At 35.7% G+C, this 15,410-nt stretch overlaps 1 protein-coding gene across 1 annotated transcript; it reads left to right on the top strand.

The window, feature by feature from the left end:
* Positions 1–5,576: 5,576 nt before the first annotated feature.
* LOC103599300 (putative olfactory receptor 2B8) lies at positions 5,577–6,515 on the top strand. The gene has a single exon (XM_008583411.1). It carries the CDS (start codon positions 5,577–5,579, stop codon positions 6,513–6,515), a length of 939 nt encoding a protein of 312 aa, XP_008581633.1.
* The last annotated feature ends 8,895 nt before the right edge of the window (positions 6,516–15,410 follow it).

Genomic DNA, 15,410 nt, shown 5'->3' with positions numbered 1-15,410 from the left:
TTGTTCCCCAACTTGTATTCCTTTTAGTCCATCTATCTGATTTCTTATAAATCTCTAATGATTTTTCTTTTTTTTGCTTAATATTACCATTCCAAATATGATTTTATCACTTTTAGTCATTCTTTTAAAAGAAGAATCATTTATATTATTTTTGTATAGTTTCATTGAAGATAACTGATAAGTTCTAATCTAAGAATATTTTTAGCAGGAGATAGTTTATCTGTCTACACTATTATAAATAAATCTAGAATTAACAGATATATGGGAAGCACCTGGATGTAGAATGGAAGTTAATCATGGAAACTCCCTATGCTTTGTAAGTAATAAAAGTGGAGATGCTTTGATCCTAAATGGCTTTCTCTGGAGCCAGTTCATATTGCTATTTAGCGATCATCTATTGCACTGAAACAATATGTTTAGGTCTGGAAAAAGGGATTCTTTTTGAAGCTGCATTTGACATTTAGGTCTAAAGCTTTCCAAAGTCATATGCCGTGTTATTTATGCCTGCCTTTGGCCTGTATGGTCAAATAAAGATAAATTGTTTTGAAAATAAGTGAACTGATTCTCAAACTTAACTTTAGCAGACAGAACACCCATCAAATTTCTTCCTTTTTGGTGGGGGGGTGGGTTGGTTACTTATAACTATCCTGATGAACTGAAATCATTTGGCACTTAAAATCAAATACAAGTTCAATTCAAAAAAATCATATGTTTTGCTAAAAATGCAATATTTTTACTATTTATTGTTTGAGTAAATTATTAAAACCTTTGGATATAACCTGAACAATATTATAGAGGATTTATGTTTTTTATTTTTCTTAGCCACATTAGAAGATTAGCAATAAATGTGGTGGTTGCCATCCATAACATTCATCTTAAAGACTACAATGTGCCTAAATATTATTCTGTGATTCCTTATAAGTTGGTTATGAATGAAATTAAATAAAAATGTATGCATATTTACATTTAAAATTAGGTAACAAGGAATTCCCATTTTAAAATATATATTTACATATAAATTTTTTTTTGCAATTGTGATAAAAAAATCTCTGTTGTTTTGTAAAATATCTAAGTTGTTCAAAGATGAGAGCTAAGGTCACTGGGAAAGTCTAAGAAATTAACTGTCTTCTGTCAATATATAAAATCATAAAAGAGACAGATTAGATATTCTCTGACATTCTCCTTGATATTCATTTTCCCCGAGTATTGTCATCTCTGGACAGCTCAGTGCCATCAGCTAATTAACAATATAGGACATACATTCCCTAGAGACTTCAGCCAGGTAAACAGGCTTGGTTCTCTCTCTGTGCCAACCCAGTCACAGGGCAGGTTCATACCACACTACTCCTATTGCCCCTAAGGATCTCTCATATAACTAGGTCATTGTATTGGGGAAGTAATATGAGTTTGAAGTTGTCTTGAGAAAGCATCCTCTTGCTTAAAAGAGATTTCCAGGTAATCGAGTGCCGATATTATTAACCTGCTGTACTCAGCCACAACTTTCTTCCTGATTGGACATATCTAAGTTCCAATCCCTAGTACTTTATGAAAGATAGCAACTTAGAAATCAGCTTAGGACCCATAGGTCCCAGGGAAATAGCTTAAGACCCACAGATAAGGTGAATGAAGGTGAGTGGGATGGAACTCGGTCTCTGTGTTGCTTTAGGAATTGGCAGGTTAGTTTATTTTTAGGTGCCATTGTTCTTGAAACAAAAAGCTGAATTGGTTTGCATAGATGTCGATTGGCAAAAAGAACAGACTATAGAAATTCACCAAATATAAGACCTAAATTCAATTGTTGGTTCCTAGACATTTCATCCTATTGCAGTTCATTCATTATACCTCAGTATGTACTTATAGAAAATAACTTAAATGCTGGCATATTTAGCTGTAATAAAATATGCCTTTCAGTAATAGAATAATAGCATACATGTGTGTGTAGAAGTATTAGACTGTATGTTTCTGTTCTTCCCCTTTGTCTCCTTATTCTTAGAAATTGCATAAGATTTGTTCTCTATGTTCTCCTTAAATCTGTCATTTCCAATACAGTGACAGATCAATTTGCTACTCCATTGCCATCAGGGGCCAGTCCTAATATAAATGAGTTCAGCTGAGACCTATGAGACAGAAGCATTATTAAAGCAATATTGATTTAGTGAGGCTATAGAAATTTTGCCAGCACTTTTTTAGGATTAATTTAGAAACTGTACAGGGCAGACTTGGCATGTTTAATATATCAGTGAATGCTGTTTAACTTTGGAAATCTTAAATATAGACATTATGTCGGGATCTTATGCCTTTATGATGTGTGGTTTTCAAACTGAATATCTGTGTCTAGTATTTCCAGTTATTATTATTTACATAATTTGTCTAATGTGAATCAAAATCTTTCTTACTGCATTAAGTCAATTCATGCGTATCTAAACAGATGATTTCCAGTCAAATTCTACAATTCTTTCAATGAGGAAGGAAGGAAATGAAATGAAATGAAATACCTCATTTAACCTTAGGTAAAAAAAATATTCCTTTTCTTGGAAGACTGCCTTTTGTGGCGGTGCCAACAGCTTTGGGAGGGATGGGTGCTGAGTGGGAAAGGAGGAAGGAAACAGTGACACAGGTCAGCAGAACACACTTGAGAATCAATGGGATACTCTGTCTTGCAGCTAGATCTTTCCCATATCCAATGTTTCTAAAGGATAATAATTTCCTGATTTGTAAAGAGGAAATTTTTTAAAAGTTAGAAGATAGAATATGACATCAGTGTCCTAATTACCTCCTACTGTGTTCTCTGGAGTGGATTTGAAGCAATTGCAACATATAGAGACGATCACATTCTCTGTTCTGTTCTAGTGGGCATCTCCTTTGCCTGATATTATTTTATTTTTCAACCGAAAATCGTATTCATTTTTATACTTTTTATATAGGTAGCATTCAGCAGTCTTTTTTATCAATGTATGTCATCCTGTAAAGCAGTAAGTGGTTTGTACAACATCATTTCACCAACTGTTTATCTTTCATCAAATGCCTTCTTGGTGCTTATTGATACGATAATGTTAAGATATATCATTATTTTATTATAATGGTGCATTTTTATATTGTGTTTTTCCTTGAATGAGTTAGCATTTTATTTTTGCCATCCTATACTTTGATGAATGCTTCTTTTATTAGATTAATTTTAAAAATTTACCAGCAGTTGATTTATATTTGTGTACGTGTCCATGAGACTGAACCATGGTTTGTTTTTATTTGCTCTTCTGAGCAGGTGTGAGTCAAGGCAATGTCTCCTGCCATTGGACATTTATATTGTTTCTAATATTTCTATAATTAATTCTATTATGACAATTTTGTGTATAGATATTTGGGGGGCTATAACTAATCACATTCTCATAAGAATTTAACGGCAGTGTGAAATACTGTGAAATATTACATCTGCTATGTCACGTGTGATGGCTTCTGCTGAATTTTAATATATTCTTTTGATTGAAGATAAAATAATGTGGTGGTTAAAAGCATGGACATTGATGTCAAAGGGACCTGGGTTGTGCATTTAAGGGTTTAGCAATGTCACAAGCTATTTAAGCACTTTAACCTATTTCTTCATATGTAAAAAGAAGTGGTAATAAATTTCACGTTTTTTAGTTGAGATTACATATGTAAATGATTTAGAACCTATGAAACACTCAACAATACCAGATAGTGTTATTAACTGTAAGTAACATATAAATTCAGCCTTCAACTTTTGAACATGTTTTAAATTTTTCAAACTTCAAATGTGAAATTTTAAAAATTAGTTCAATATTGTTGGTTTTTGCCAAATATGTAAAATAGTATTCCTCCGCATTGTTGTTTTGGGATTGAGAGTGAGGTTAGATCAGTTAAACTAATCCTTCTCATATAGGATGTATTAAATTTCTATTATGTGTGCTTTTACGTTTTAAGACATGATTTTTTCATGGTTTATTTTTCTTGCAAAAATTATGGGATAAGGAGGACATATGTGTCAGTGATAGAGAAACATTTCCTGGTAGCCTCTCTATTACTACCTCTTCTTTCATCTGACCTTTTCTTTTCCCTTATTCAGATTTTATTAGCAATTATCTTATACCTATTTTATATGAGTTTCTGTCACACACCAATGGGTCTACACCCAAACCTAATTCGTATTTTAAGAAGTCTTAAAAGAATTAAGGATTTACTGTATGTCTAACTATTTGAATGTGATAGAACTGAATTCCTTGTTCTCTGATGCTGCTTAGGGTGGTGGGGGACTGTGCTTACACAGTGCTAAATAGCTGGAAGAAAATAGTAATCAAATGACCTTAGAGCTAGCAATGTGTTTGATGTAGTATGACAAATCCTTAAAGATAGCTCCCAGAAAGATATATATATATATATATAAAATAAGCCTAATATAAGAGGATGTTCTTAGACTCTTATAAAACCAAAATATCCTTTTCTGTATACTTTTCATTCTATTACTTTTAGTTTCACATTATATCTCTTTTACCTGTCATTACTTTGACAATGTATTGTTCTTTATTTCTCTGTATTTGTGTACTTAGTTATTTTATTGCAGAGATTGATGTAAAGCATTACGCTTTGTACATAGATTACAAAATTGGATAACTTTAAAAGATGTTTATCTTAATTAAAATGTTAATAGTGAATAATCCCACCTCTTTCAGGAATTCCACTCACTCTAGATGATGATAAAAGAAATCAACACAGGGAAAAGGAAAGTGTCAGCCACTGAATTTTAGAGTTCTGATTCCAGCTGACTGTGCATAGCCAATGAATTTTCAGGGTTCTTGTTAAATTGGTATGATAATTTTGGCATCTTGGGGGCAAGAGTTAAGCACTGCAATTGAATGGTGAATTCAATGAATTTTAGGCTCTGTCTGTTTCAGCATTTTATTACCATACAGAAAAACCAGAATAGCTTTTACAAATATATTACGTAGAATAGAGAGGCAATTCTGTCAAAATATGTATATGCAGCACTATTAGTGATATTGTGAATGCAGCTTAATCCTTTGTATAAATACATTGTAGGTCATAAATGACTATATCTAAATGCATTGTAGAGAATGTTTTATTATATTCTATTGCATGTGAAATATGTAAAAAGTCAATTGTGTAGAGTTATTATATATACATATATATGTAGTTTCAAATAACCTCTCTTCCTTTGTCTCTGCCTCTCATTTTCTGATCTGTCTCCCTGTTTTTCCCTCAACCTCATTTTTTTCTAAAATGTACGTATATTCTTGCAGCACTTTAAATCATATTAAAGTCAATCTGAAACAGACCTTTTATATCCATGACTGATGCAGGCACAAGGTTCATTATTTGATTTTTCTTACATTAAATATCGATGATATTACTTTTTATAACAATGTGAACAAAATTGGTACAAGATATGTTGGTCTCTGTGAGTACATCATCGATTAAAATAGTTGAATATGAAATTCTGTGGCCACGTCTTGTACAAATGATAGAGTTCACCTTTTTTTTGAAGATAGGTTTTACAATTTACTAAATGCTTGTTCTTGATAGGAAATATGTGCTAACAAAGGATGGACCAGAAAAATGACAGTTCTTTCACTGGATTTATCCTACTGGGTTTCTCTGACAAGCCTCAACTGGAGCTAATCCTCTTTGTGGTTCTTTTGATCTTCTATGTTTTCACATTGCTGGGGAACACAACCATCATTGTATTGTCTCGCCTGAATCCACATCTTCACACCCCTATGTACTTTTTCCTCTCCATCCTAAGCTTTCTGGACCTGTGTTACACTACCAGCATTGTTCCACAGCTCCTGGTTAATCTCGGGGGAGCAGACAAATCCATCTCTTACGGTGGTTGTGTAGTTCAGCTGTACATCTCTCTAGGCTTGGGATCTACAGAATGTGTTCTCCTAGGAGTTATGGCATTTGACCTCTATGCAGCTGTTTGCAGGCCCCTCCACTACACAGTAATCATGCACCCCCGTCTCTGTGCCCTGATGGCTTCTGCTTCATGGCTCATTGGTTTTGCCCACTCCTTATTGCAGACAGTGCTCATTTTCCTTTTACCGCTTTGTGGAAGAAATAAATTAGACCACTTTCTTTGTGAGGTCCCTCCATTGCTCAAGCTTGCCTGTGTTGACACCACTAGGAATGAATCTGAGCTCTTCTTTGTTGGTGTCCTCATTCTTCTTATCCCTGTCACATTAATCATGTTCTCCTACAGTCGGATTGTCAGGGCAGTCTTAAGAATGAAGTCGGCGGCAGGGCAGAGAAAAGCATTTGAGACATGTGGATCCCACCTCACAGTGGTCTCCCTGTTCTATGGCACTGCCATCTATGTTTATCTCCAGCCCAGCAGTAACTACTCCCAGGATCAGGGCAAATTCGTATCTCTCTTCTACACCATCATTACACCCATGATCAACCCCCTTATATATACACTGCGGAACAAGGATGTGAAAGAAGCAATTAAGAAAGTGCTTTGGAAAGATCATGGCTCCAGATGACTGGGACAGGAATACTGTCGATGGAAGGATTTTTATTGCCAGAGCCCTCAAGATGTATGTGTTCTCCATGTGTCATCCCAAACTTCACCTGTAACTCTCAAGGAAATTTCCTTATTTTATTCTCTCAGGAAAGTGAGTAATCAAAATCTAAGGTCATGAATTCAATCCAACCTCCAGAGATGCTGATTCAGTATTCCTGGAGCATCTGCATTATTATGATTTTTAAAATGCTTCACAGGTTTTTCTTATTTTTACCCTGATTAGGGGACATTATTTCATCTGTACTACAAAAAGATATTTAAGTTCAAACCATAAAGGTGCAGCTATAATAATATGAAACTACTGAAACATACTAAAGAATATTAACATTTAGTATTTTCTAGAATTTGCTAGAGAGTTATGAGTTATTTTTGCATTTTGATCATTGCTGTCATTGCTGTAGGAAACAGGTGGGGCTACTGTGGAAAAAACAAATTTTAAACTCAAAGAAAAACTTGCTGATGTCAATCCTGATAAAACCATTCAGAAATTAGGCCCAACCATGACCTCGCCAGTGTGGCAGCAAGTTTTGTAGCATTTATTTCAGAGAAGGCTGTACACAGGAATCACTGGATGATGGTAGCAGACATTGGCTCTTTTGTATAATTTTGTACATAGCAAGAGAAGCACCAGTGTGAGGTGTGAGGAATTGGTCACAAGTTTGTGAGTCACCTTCCTTTTTAAAGATGACTTTTGAGGACATTATCATATCTGACCAGTACATGACCCAAGTCCTATTTCTAATCTACATATTTCACCTACAGTAATGCAGCAAACGTTTCAAAGGATAAAATATGTTTAGATTACTCTCTTCATATCATTTTACAAATTCTTTGATTTAGGCATCAATTGGTAAGGGTGTCTACATCTCACATCTGGCAAGGGCCCCATATAATTTGAATTCAGTAACATATTAGAAAAATACAGGAAATATCCCCTTATTCCCAGGAAGCCCCATGATGTGTATAAGTTTACTTAGATTCACCAGGAGGAAATTTAAAGAATAATTAAAGTACATATTAATTTTTAAAAAAGTCTCTATATGCTTAAGCTTTGCAATTTGTAGGGTAAATAGTCATCTCACTATGAAATAACTGCCATAAGATTCTTAATTATGACTAATAAATGTAAACATCTCACATAAATTGAGCCTTATACACTAGCCCTTAGACCCCTGTTCAAACTCAGTGTGCAGTGTAAATTTGTTTTAAGATATTGATCCTGGTTTTTGTATATATTTAATGTCATGAACAGTGTATTTTTCTTAGAGTTTTGACAATGCCATCATCAGGGAAATGTTTATAATTTTTGGTATGTTTTACTGATATGTAGAACAGTGCAGACAAATACATTTGTGTCTCTGAGCGGAGACATATTCGTAATAATTATCATTGATTTCCTTACCCTGACAAGCTAACCTACATACTCCTAGGCCTTGAGCCCCCTCAGCTGGTCATGCTAAAATAAATTTGTTTTAAGATATTGATCCTGGTTTTTGTATATATTTAATGTCATGAACAGTGTATTTTTCTTAGAGTTTTGACAATGCCATCATCAGAGAAATGTTTATAATTTTTGGTATGTTTTACTGATATGTAGAACAGTGCAGACAAATACATTTGTGTCTCTGAGCAGAGACATATTCGTAATAATTATCATTGATTTCCCTACCCTGACAAGCTAACCTACATACTCCTAGGCCTTGAGCCCCCTCAGCTGGTCATGCTAAAGACAAGTGATCTTTCAACCTTGATAGCATTTGGCAAGGTAAAAATGACAGCTAGGGCAAATTAAGAGCAACTATTCTGTTCTTAAGGACACACAGAAGCATGGCCACTATACAGATTTATTTCCTTTAAGTAAACATTTGAATGGCATTTAGTTGTTTCTATCACTTGGGAATAAATTATAGAGTATAGAGGAGATCTCTGGCTCCCACACTACAATTAAAAAAAAAAAAAAAGCAAAAAACAAAAATGAAAAGCAAACAAAACATAAAACTCAAGTTCAGTACGGTCAAGATTCTATCTATATTTCTACTAGCATTATAATATTTACATATGAAATCAACTCTTGGGAAACTGTATATTCTGACATAATAATGATACTGGTTGTGTATCAGTATACAAACAGTTTTGGAATGTTGTTTATCCCAGTAGTGCTAAATTTTTTACTATTATTTTTTATCAAGACCCTGATAGTTATACCCAAATAGTCACTAAAAAAATTCTTCAAATTAACTTCTTTTGGTACAGAAAACTTCAAAGTCTTATAAAATCTCGGAGCCTATTGTTCTTGCTGAGCAACTACTCTGCTCTTAAGGACACAGAAAAGTAGAGTTACTAAACACATTTATTTTAAGTAAACATTTAATGGCATTTGGACGTTTATTTCATTTGGGAATAAGTTACAGATTATAGAGATTTCTGAGCCCCATGCTGCAATAAAAACAGGACAAAACAAAACAAACCCAATAAGTTCAGTATTGTTCTGTGACATTTTTCAAATGGGATTTAGGAACTCTGCCACCCCATGCTCTTCTGGACTTGTCTATAACAGTCTACAGGGTTGTATGAATTGCCACCAAAAGTGTCAGGACTTGTTTCCTTTTGAATTCTCATCAACTGTGAAATGGCTGGAGTGATTATACCCAGGGGTTGGTTAAATTATTCTATCTCATCTGATGTTAGTGTTTGGAGTTCAGCACTATAATTATGCCCCAGAACAATTCATGGATTCTTTCAGTCCTTTAGCTTTCTGAGGAGCACTGAGTGCACACCAGTGGCTCAGATGATGAGTGACTGCAGAGACCCAAAAGTTAGTCATATCCACACGAAACATAATTTTTAACCAGCACAAGATTTTCTAACCATTATCAAAGGCTACAAAACAGCTGCAACAGCACGTGCAATGTCTATGAGGCCCGCAGTCAGACACAGCTTCCTTCCTGTGTTTTCCTTCCTACAATGACATGCATTTTTATTTGAAGCGTGGGGTGCTAACTTGTATGGCACAAAGTCAGAACCGAAAAGGTTTATATGTCCATACCCATGTAGCCCTTTTCTGGCTTTAGGACGGACTTTTATTCTTTGGCACAACTGCAGTCTGTATTTTATAGGTTTATTTATAAAGAATACTCTAAACAGACCATATCCATCCTGCTAAAAATATTCCTAGATCTGTAATCAGTATATAGCAACCCCTGTAAGACCCTCATTTATCTTCTAGTCAGTAAATTTCAGCAGCTACTGTTTGCCAAAGTTCTGCTCTGGCCATGCTCACTGAGGAGGGAGGAACAGATTACAGACCCTTGTTTACCCTTTCTTTTGCAGGTAACTTCTATCTGATGCTTGTGTATCGCACAACTGAGGGCTTTCTTTCTCCTTTTTAGTAGAGCATTATAGCATGTTTTAGAACCTGATCTGGCAGATTCTGGGAATCACCATGTATGGAAATGTCTTGGGAATGTGGTTTGCTGAAAAGGTGGGATATGTTTAAATGCTGAAAGGAGATGATGAATGACTCTTAAATCAAAGGGATCAGGGGGTGGGTCTCTGAGATTGCCTTAGAGGCTGGACACTGTGCTCCTTTTTTTCTTCCCCACAGCCAACTGATTTTTAATAAAAGCTCCAAAAGTATTTATTGGCAAAAGAGCAGTCTGATCAATAAAAGGTGCTTAGAAAACTTTTTTTTAAAGGTCTCTGTGCATTCCCTGCCATTTTATTTTATTTATTTTTTTGTTAAAAGGGAAATTTATTTAATGTAAATGTGTACATTAATAAAAAACAAAAGATCTCCAATCAACAATCACCTTTGCACCCGAAGAAACTAGAAAATGAAGAGCAAACTAGCCCAGACATAGCAAAGGAAGCACATAATAAAATTCAGAGCATAGATAAAAGAAATAGAAAATATAAAAAAAAATAGAGAAAATCAATGAAAACCAAAAGTTGGTACTTTGATGGGATCCACAAAATTGATAAACCTTTACCTAAATGGACAAAGAAAAAAGAAAGAAGACTCAAATAACTAACATCAGAAATGAAAGTGGGGTCATTCTAACCAAATTTACAGAAATCAAAAGGGTTATAAGAGAATACTATGAATAATTGTTGGTCAACAAATTAGATCACTTAGATGGAATGAATAAATTCCTAGAAACATGCAGCCTACCGAGACTGAATTAAGAAAAAACAGAGAGTTTGAATATAACTATAGCTAGTAAGATGCCAAATACCTAAAACATTTTTTTCACATTTTAAAAATTAATAATAATTCCTTAATGTAATCAAACATTAAACATGTTTAAATTTCTCCAATTCTCTCCCCATCGCTCTTTCTTCCCTACAACTGATTTGTTTACATCAGGATCCAAACAGGTTCTGCTTGTTGCATTGGTTGCTATATCAGCTGTCTCTTAAGTTTCTTTTAATCTATAGGTCCTCCCTTCATCTAATAGTTCCCCTTTACCTCATAGAGTTTCCCAAGGTCTGGATTTCCTAGCTCCATCCCAGTAGTATCATTTAACATGTTCCACAGTCCCCTAAATTTCCTGATGATTGGTTGCTAGATCCTGAGGCTTGGTCTCACTCAGGTTAGACTTGACTTCAGAGGTGTATGTTCTTACTGTGGAAGCCCATTATGTCTGATCGTCTCTCTGTGACTTTAGCAGTCATTGATGATCATTTGCTAGATCCATTATTTTAACAGAGGTTTGCAAAGTACCATATTCTAATTATTCCCTCTTTATTTACTAGCTGGGATACTTCAGTAGACAGAAATGTTCCTCCTCAGCTATTTATGGTCACCCTAAGGAACAGTTCATATAGGAAAGATAGTAAAAATGCTTGACTCTTTCCTTTTACTTACTAGTTTTAGAAAAATGAATTGTTTTCCTATCATCTTCCAAACAGAACGAGAGTTTGTTTCCTTTTTTTCATTGTCATTATGTTGCTTCATTGTCATTGTGGTTTTTCGTGGGGGTAAGTTTTAGTTTCTTTCTCTTTCTTGTATGCATTGTTGTTCTGCCAGTGGATTTTGTTCTTTCTTGTTTATTACTGTTAGTGATTATCATTTTTCAGATTCCAGATGCAGGACTCCCTTGAGGATTTCTTGCAGGGATGGTCATGTGGTGGGCACAGTTTTTGTTTGTCTGGAGAATGCACTATTTCTCCCTTGTTTCTTAAGGGTAGACTTGCTGGGTATAATACTCTTGGCTGGCAGTTTATTTCTTTTAGTATTTTGTATATATCATTCTATTTTATTCTAGCCTGTAGAGTTTCTATTGAGAAGTCTGCTGTTAGTCTCATAGGGGTTCCCTTGTAGGTGACTTGATGCTTTTTCTCTTGCTTCTTTTAAGATTCTCTCTTTGTCTTTGAGCTATGCCAGTTTGACTGTAATGTGTCTTGGAGAAGATCTTTTGGGGTTGAATCTGTTTGTGGATCTTTGAGTCTCCTGGATCTGAAGGTCCATGTCTCTTCCTATACCTGGGAAGTTTTCCATTATTATTTCATTGAACAGGTTTTCCATGCCTTTTCCTTTCTCCTCCCTTCTGGAACATTATGAGTTGAAGGGTGTGTTTAAGGTTGTCTGCTAGTTCGCTTAGATTTTCTTCAGTTTTTAAAATTATTTTTTCTTATTTTTTGTCTGCCTCAGTTATTTTGAAAAGACTATCTTCAAGATCAGAAATTCTTCCTTCTGCTTTCTCTAGCTTGCTGCTTAAGCTCTTGGTTTTGTTTTTTATTCTGTTGAGTTAATCTTTCAGTTCCATGAGTTCTGCTACATTCTTTTATAAGGTTTTAATCTGTAAATTTTCTCCTTCGTATCCTGGATTTTTTTCTAATTTCATTATGTTGTCTAACTGAGTCTTCTCATATCACAGTGAATTTGCTTTAGATTATTGCTTGGAATTCCTTTTTGGTCATTTCAAGGGTTTCCTACTCTATAGGGTCTGGTATTTGAGAATTAGTGTATTCTTTTGGTGATGTCATATTTTCTTGGGTTTTCATATTTCTAGTATCTCTACTTTGATGTCTGGTCATCTGGTAGAGTAGTTGTTTCTGTCACTCTGGAGTGGGTTTTGAGGACAGCGATGTCCTCTTCTTTTTCTGGTCTCTGCTGGTGACTCTCTGTGTCAATGAAGTCAAGTGTTTGGTGGGCTGCCTGCACAGTGGCCGTGGCTACTGTTGTGGCTTTGAGTTGCTTTTGCAGCAGCCATGCTGTTGTGGTGGCTATGGTGGGCCACCTGTGCAGAAGTCATGTTTTTGGAGTGCTCCTTGTCTGCTTGTGGGTGGAGGATGGAGTCTTGGCTCATGCCTAGGACCCTGGGTATGCTCTGTTTCTTGCCAGCTTCCCACAGAGGGGGCTGCCATTGGATCCTGACTAGGAACCCAGGTGTGCTGTGCTTCTTGCCTGCTGCCAGGCAGAGGGGGCTGCCCTCAGTTCCTGCCTAGTACCCTGGGCATGCTCTGCTTCTTGCCTGCTTTTGGGTGACTTGCTCCTTTTTTCAAAAAAAATAAAAATAAAAATTCTATTGACTCGCATTGTTGGGTGGATTTACTTTACCCATTCTGAACTGAGTGAAATCTACTAAGTGTTAGAAAACTGCAAGCTCTGATTAGATAACCATTTCTGGGGACAGTATGAACCTCTTTGGGAGTGAAGCAGTTCAGCTATTATACCTGTGGCTTTAGTCTTAAGGCTGCATCCTAGATTAGGTTCCTAATAGTTTGGTTATTTGGGATACTCACAATCAATGGGATGTCACTGTCAGTTGTCAAAGCCTTTGTCAGAAGCCCACTCCTGATTCTGTGTTAGCAGGCTACAAATACTACTTGCCAAGTATTTTAAGGGCCCCATTCCAGGTATTTGGAAACTGTTGGCTAAAAATTCTTGCAATATTCTCTTTGGAAAGAGAATAGTACCGTAGTTTATTCCTGCAAACCACATTGAAAAGAAAACACAGCTTACTCAGAGGTGGTGGAGATATCTGCTATTAATAGAATCTTTCACCACTAGAAAGTTCCATGGAACAAATTATACTCCTTTTGCTGGCATTACAGTTACACATTGGCTGAAAAATTTAGAAGTGCCATTCTTTCAGGCCATGAGTTGAAATTTGGATCACAAAGAGGAAGCTGTGTTTCCAGGTAGGGCAATGCCAGAAGACTCTCATTTAGTAACTGTGCAGAAGTTTTGTACTAAGAGATTTTTGCATTAAATAGTAGCAAAAACCTGGCCTTATGAAAGGAAGATTAAGTAAGATGAAATAAATGAATGATATCTCTTTTTTGTTTGTTTTTAAGTGATATCATCTGCTGTTTACAGACCAGTAAACCATGGCAATGAAAGAATAACTGACTGCATGGTCACGCAGCCTGATGCTGGTACCATGCCTCCAACCCAAGGCCCTTTAGAATAAAAACCCTATTTTAACCATGAGACTTTCTAAATCAGGTGCTGGCCTTTGTTTATGGATGAAGTTCTTGGTTTTCAGTGCTGGTTTTTCTATAAAAGCCTCCCATGGTCAGATTAAGTTCACATTAAGAAGTGCAGAATTTTTTTTATTGGTTTTTGATTATCAAGAAAACTTTTAATTGTTTTGTAAGTTCCCCCCTTTTCTTATGCTGAAGGTCACAGGAAAGCAATTTTTCTGTTTCTCCCCAATCCCATCACAAAATTGCTAACTTTCAAAGTTGGAGGAAACTTTTAAATTCTGCTCACTGTTATGCAGGTGAAAAGCATATGTCACTAATGTTAACTGGTCAGTTTTCTTGCCTGTTGGGAATGCCCTCAATGCTTGTGTGCCTAATCATGAGAAGAATGTTCCCAAGGCACACCTAGAAGTCATATGTTCATTATGTGATCACAGCTGGAGAGTTTGTGGTGATAGAAGTTGTATTATTTTTATTTCTAGAACGTTCATTCAATTCTTTTGTATAGATTCCAGTTCTCTGTGAAATTCAGTTTTCATCAATGTTTCCCGCTCTGTCCTCTGTTTTTCTTGAATGGCTTAATCATAATTATTTTGAAGTCCGAGGCTGCTGACTCCATTATCTAAATCATCTGTCCCTTCTCTCGTTTGTCACCCCGCCCCCCACTCCATCAATTATCAGTGTCTTGTAATTTTAATCATATGCCTGACATGGTATATAAAATAATTCCCCCCCACCTCCATCAATTATCAGTGTCTTGTAATTTTAATCATATGCCTGACATGGTATATAAAATAATGATAGAGGCTCCAGATAATGTTATCTTCCACAATGGAGAGTCCTCCCTTTCCTTGGTTAGGACTGAGTTGGGTCAGGGTGGGTTGCAGACTTAGATTCATTCTACCTCTTGTTCTCTCCTATTCTTTGGGCTCCTGGGATTTTTACAGAAAGTCGGGAATGTCTTATTTCCTCAGTCCTGAAAGATTCTGGGAAATTAAGTTTTACCTTTCAACAATGTTTAGCTTAGCTATTTAGTCTTCTGCTCCATGCAGCTTCAAAGTTTGGCTAATGTCTTAATGAGAAAAAAGGTTTGATAGAGACAGGACCCTTTTCCCTGGTAAGTCTTTGTCTACTAGACACAAGAACACTGCAGGAGGTTTTCTTCTATCTTTTTGAAGTTTTTGGTCTAGCTCTCTAGCTTCCTATACAATCCATTGTAAATGGAAACATCCACTGGAAACATCTATGTGTTTGAGACCTCTTAAGTTTTCAATATCTCACTCCAGCCTTACATGACTGTTTCTTCTTTCTTTCTTTCTTTCTTTCTCTCTTTCTCTCTTTCTCTCTCTCTTTCTTTCTTTCTCTTTCTTTCTTTCTTTCTCTCTCTTTCTCTCTCTCTCTCTCTCTCTCTCTCTCTCTCTCT

Source organism: Galeopterus variegatus, unplaced genomic scaffold (assembly GCF_000696425.1).
Source record: "Galeopterus variegatus unplaced genomic scaffold, G_variegatus-3.0.2 Scaffold2904, whole genome shotgun sequence".
Classification (NCBI taxonomy): domain Eukaryota; kingdom Metazoa; phylum Chordata; class Mammalia; order Dermoptera; family Cynocephalidae; genus Galeopterus; species Galeopterus variegatus.
This window is presented reverse-complemented; position numbering and strand designations above follow the sequence as displayed.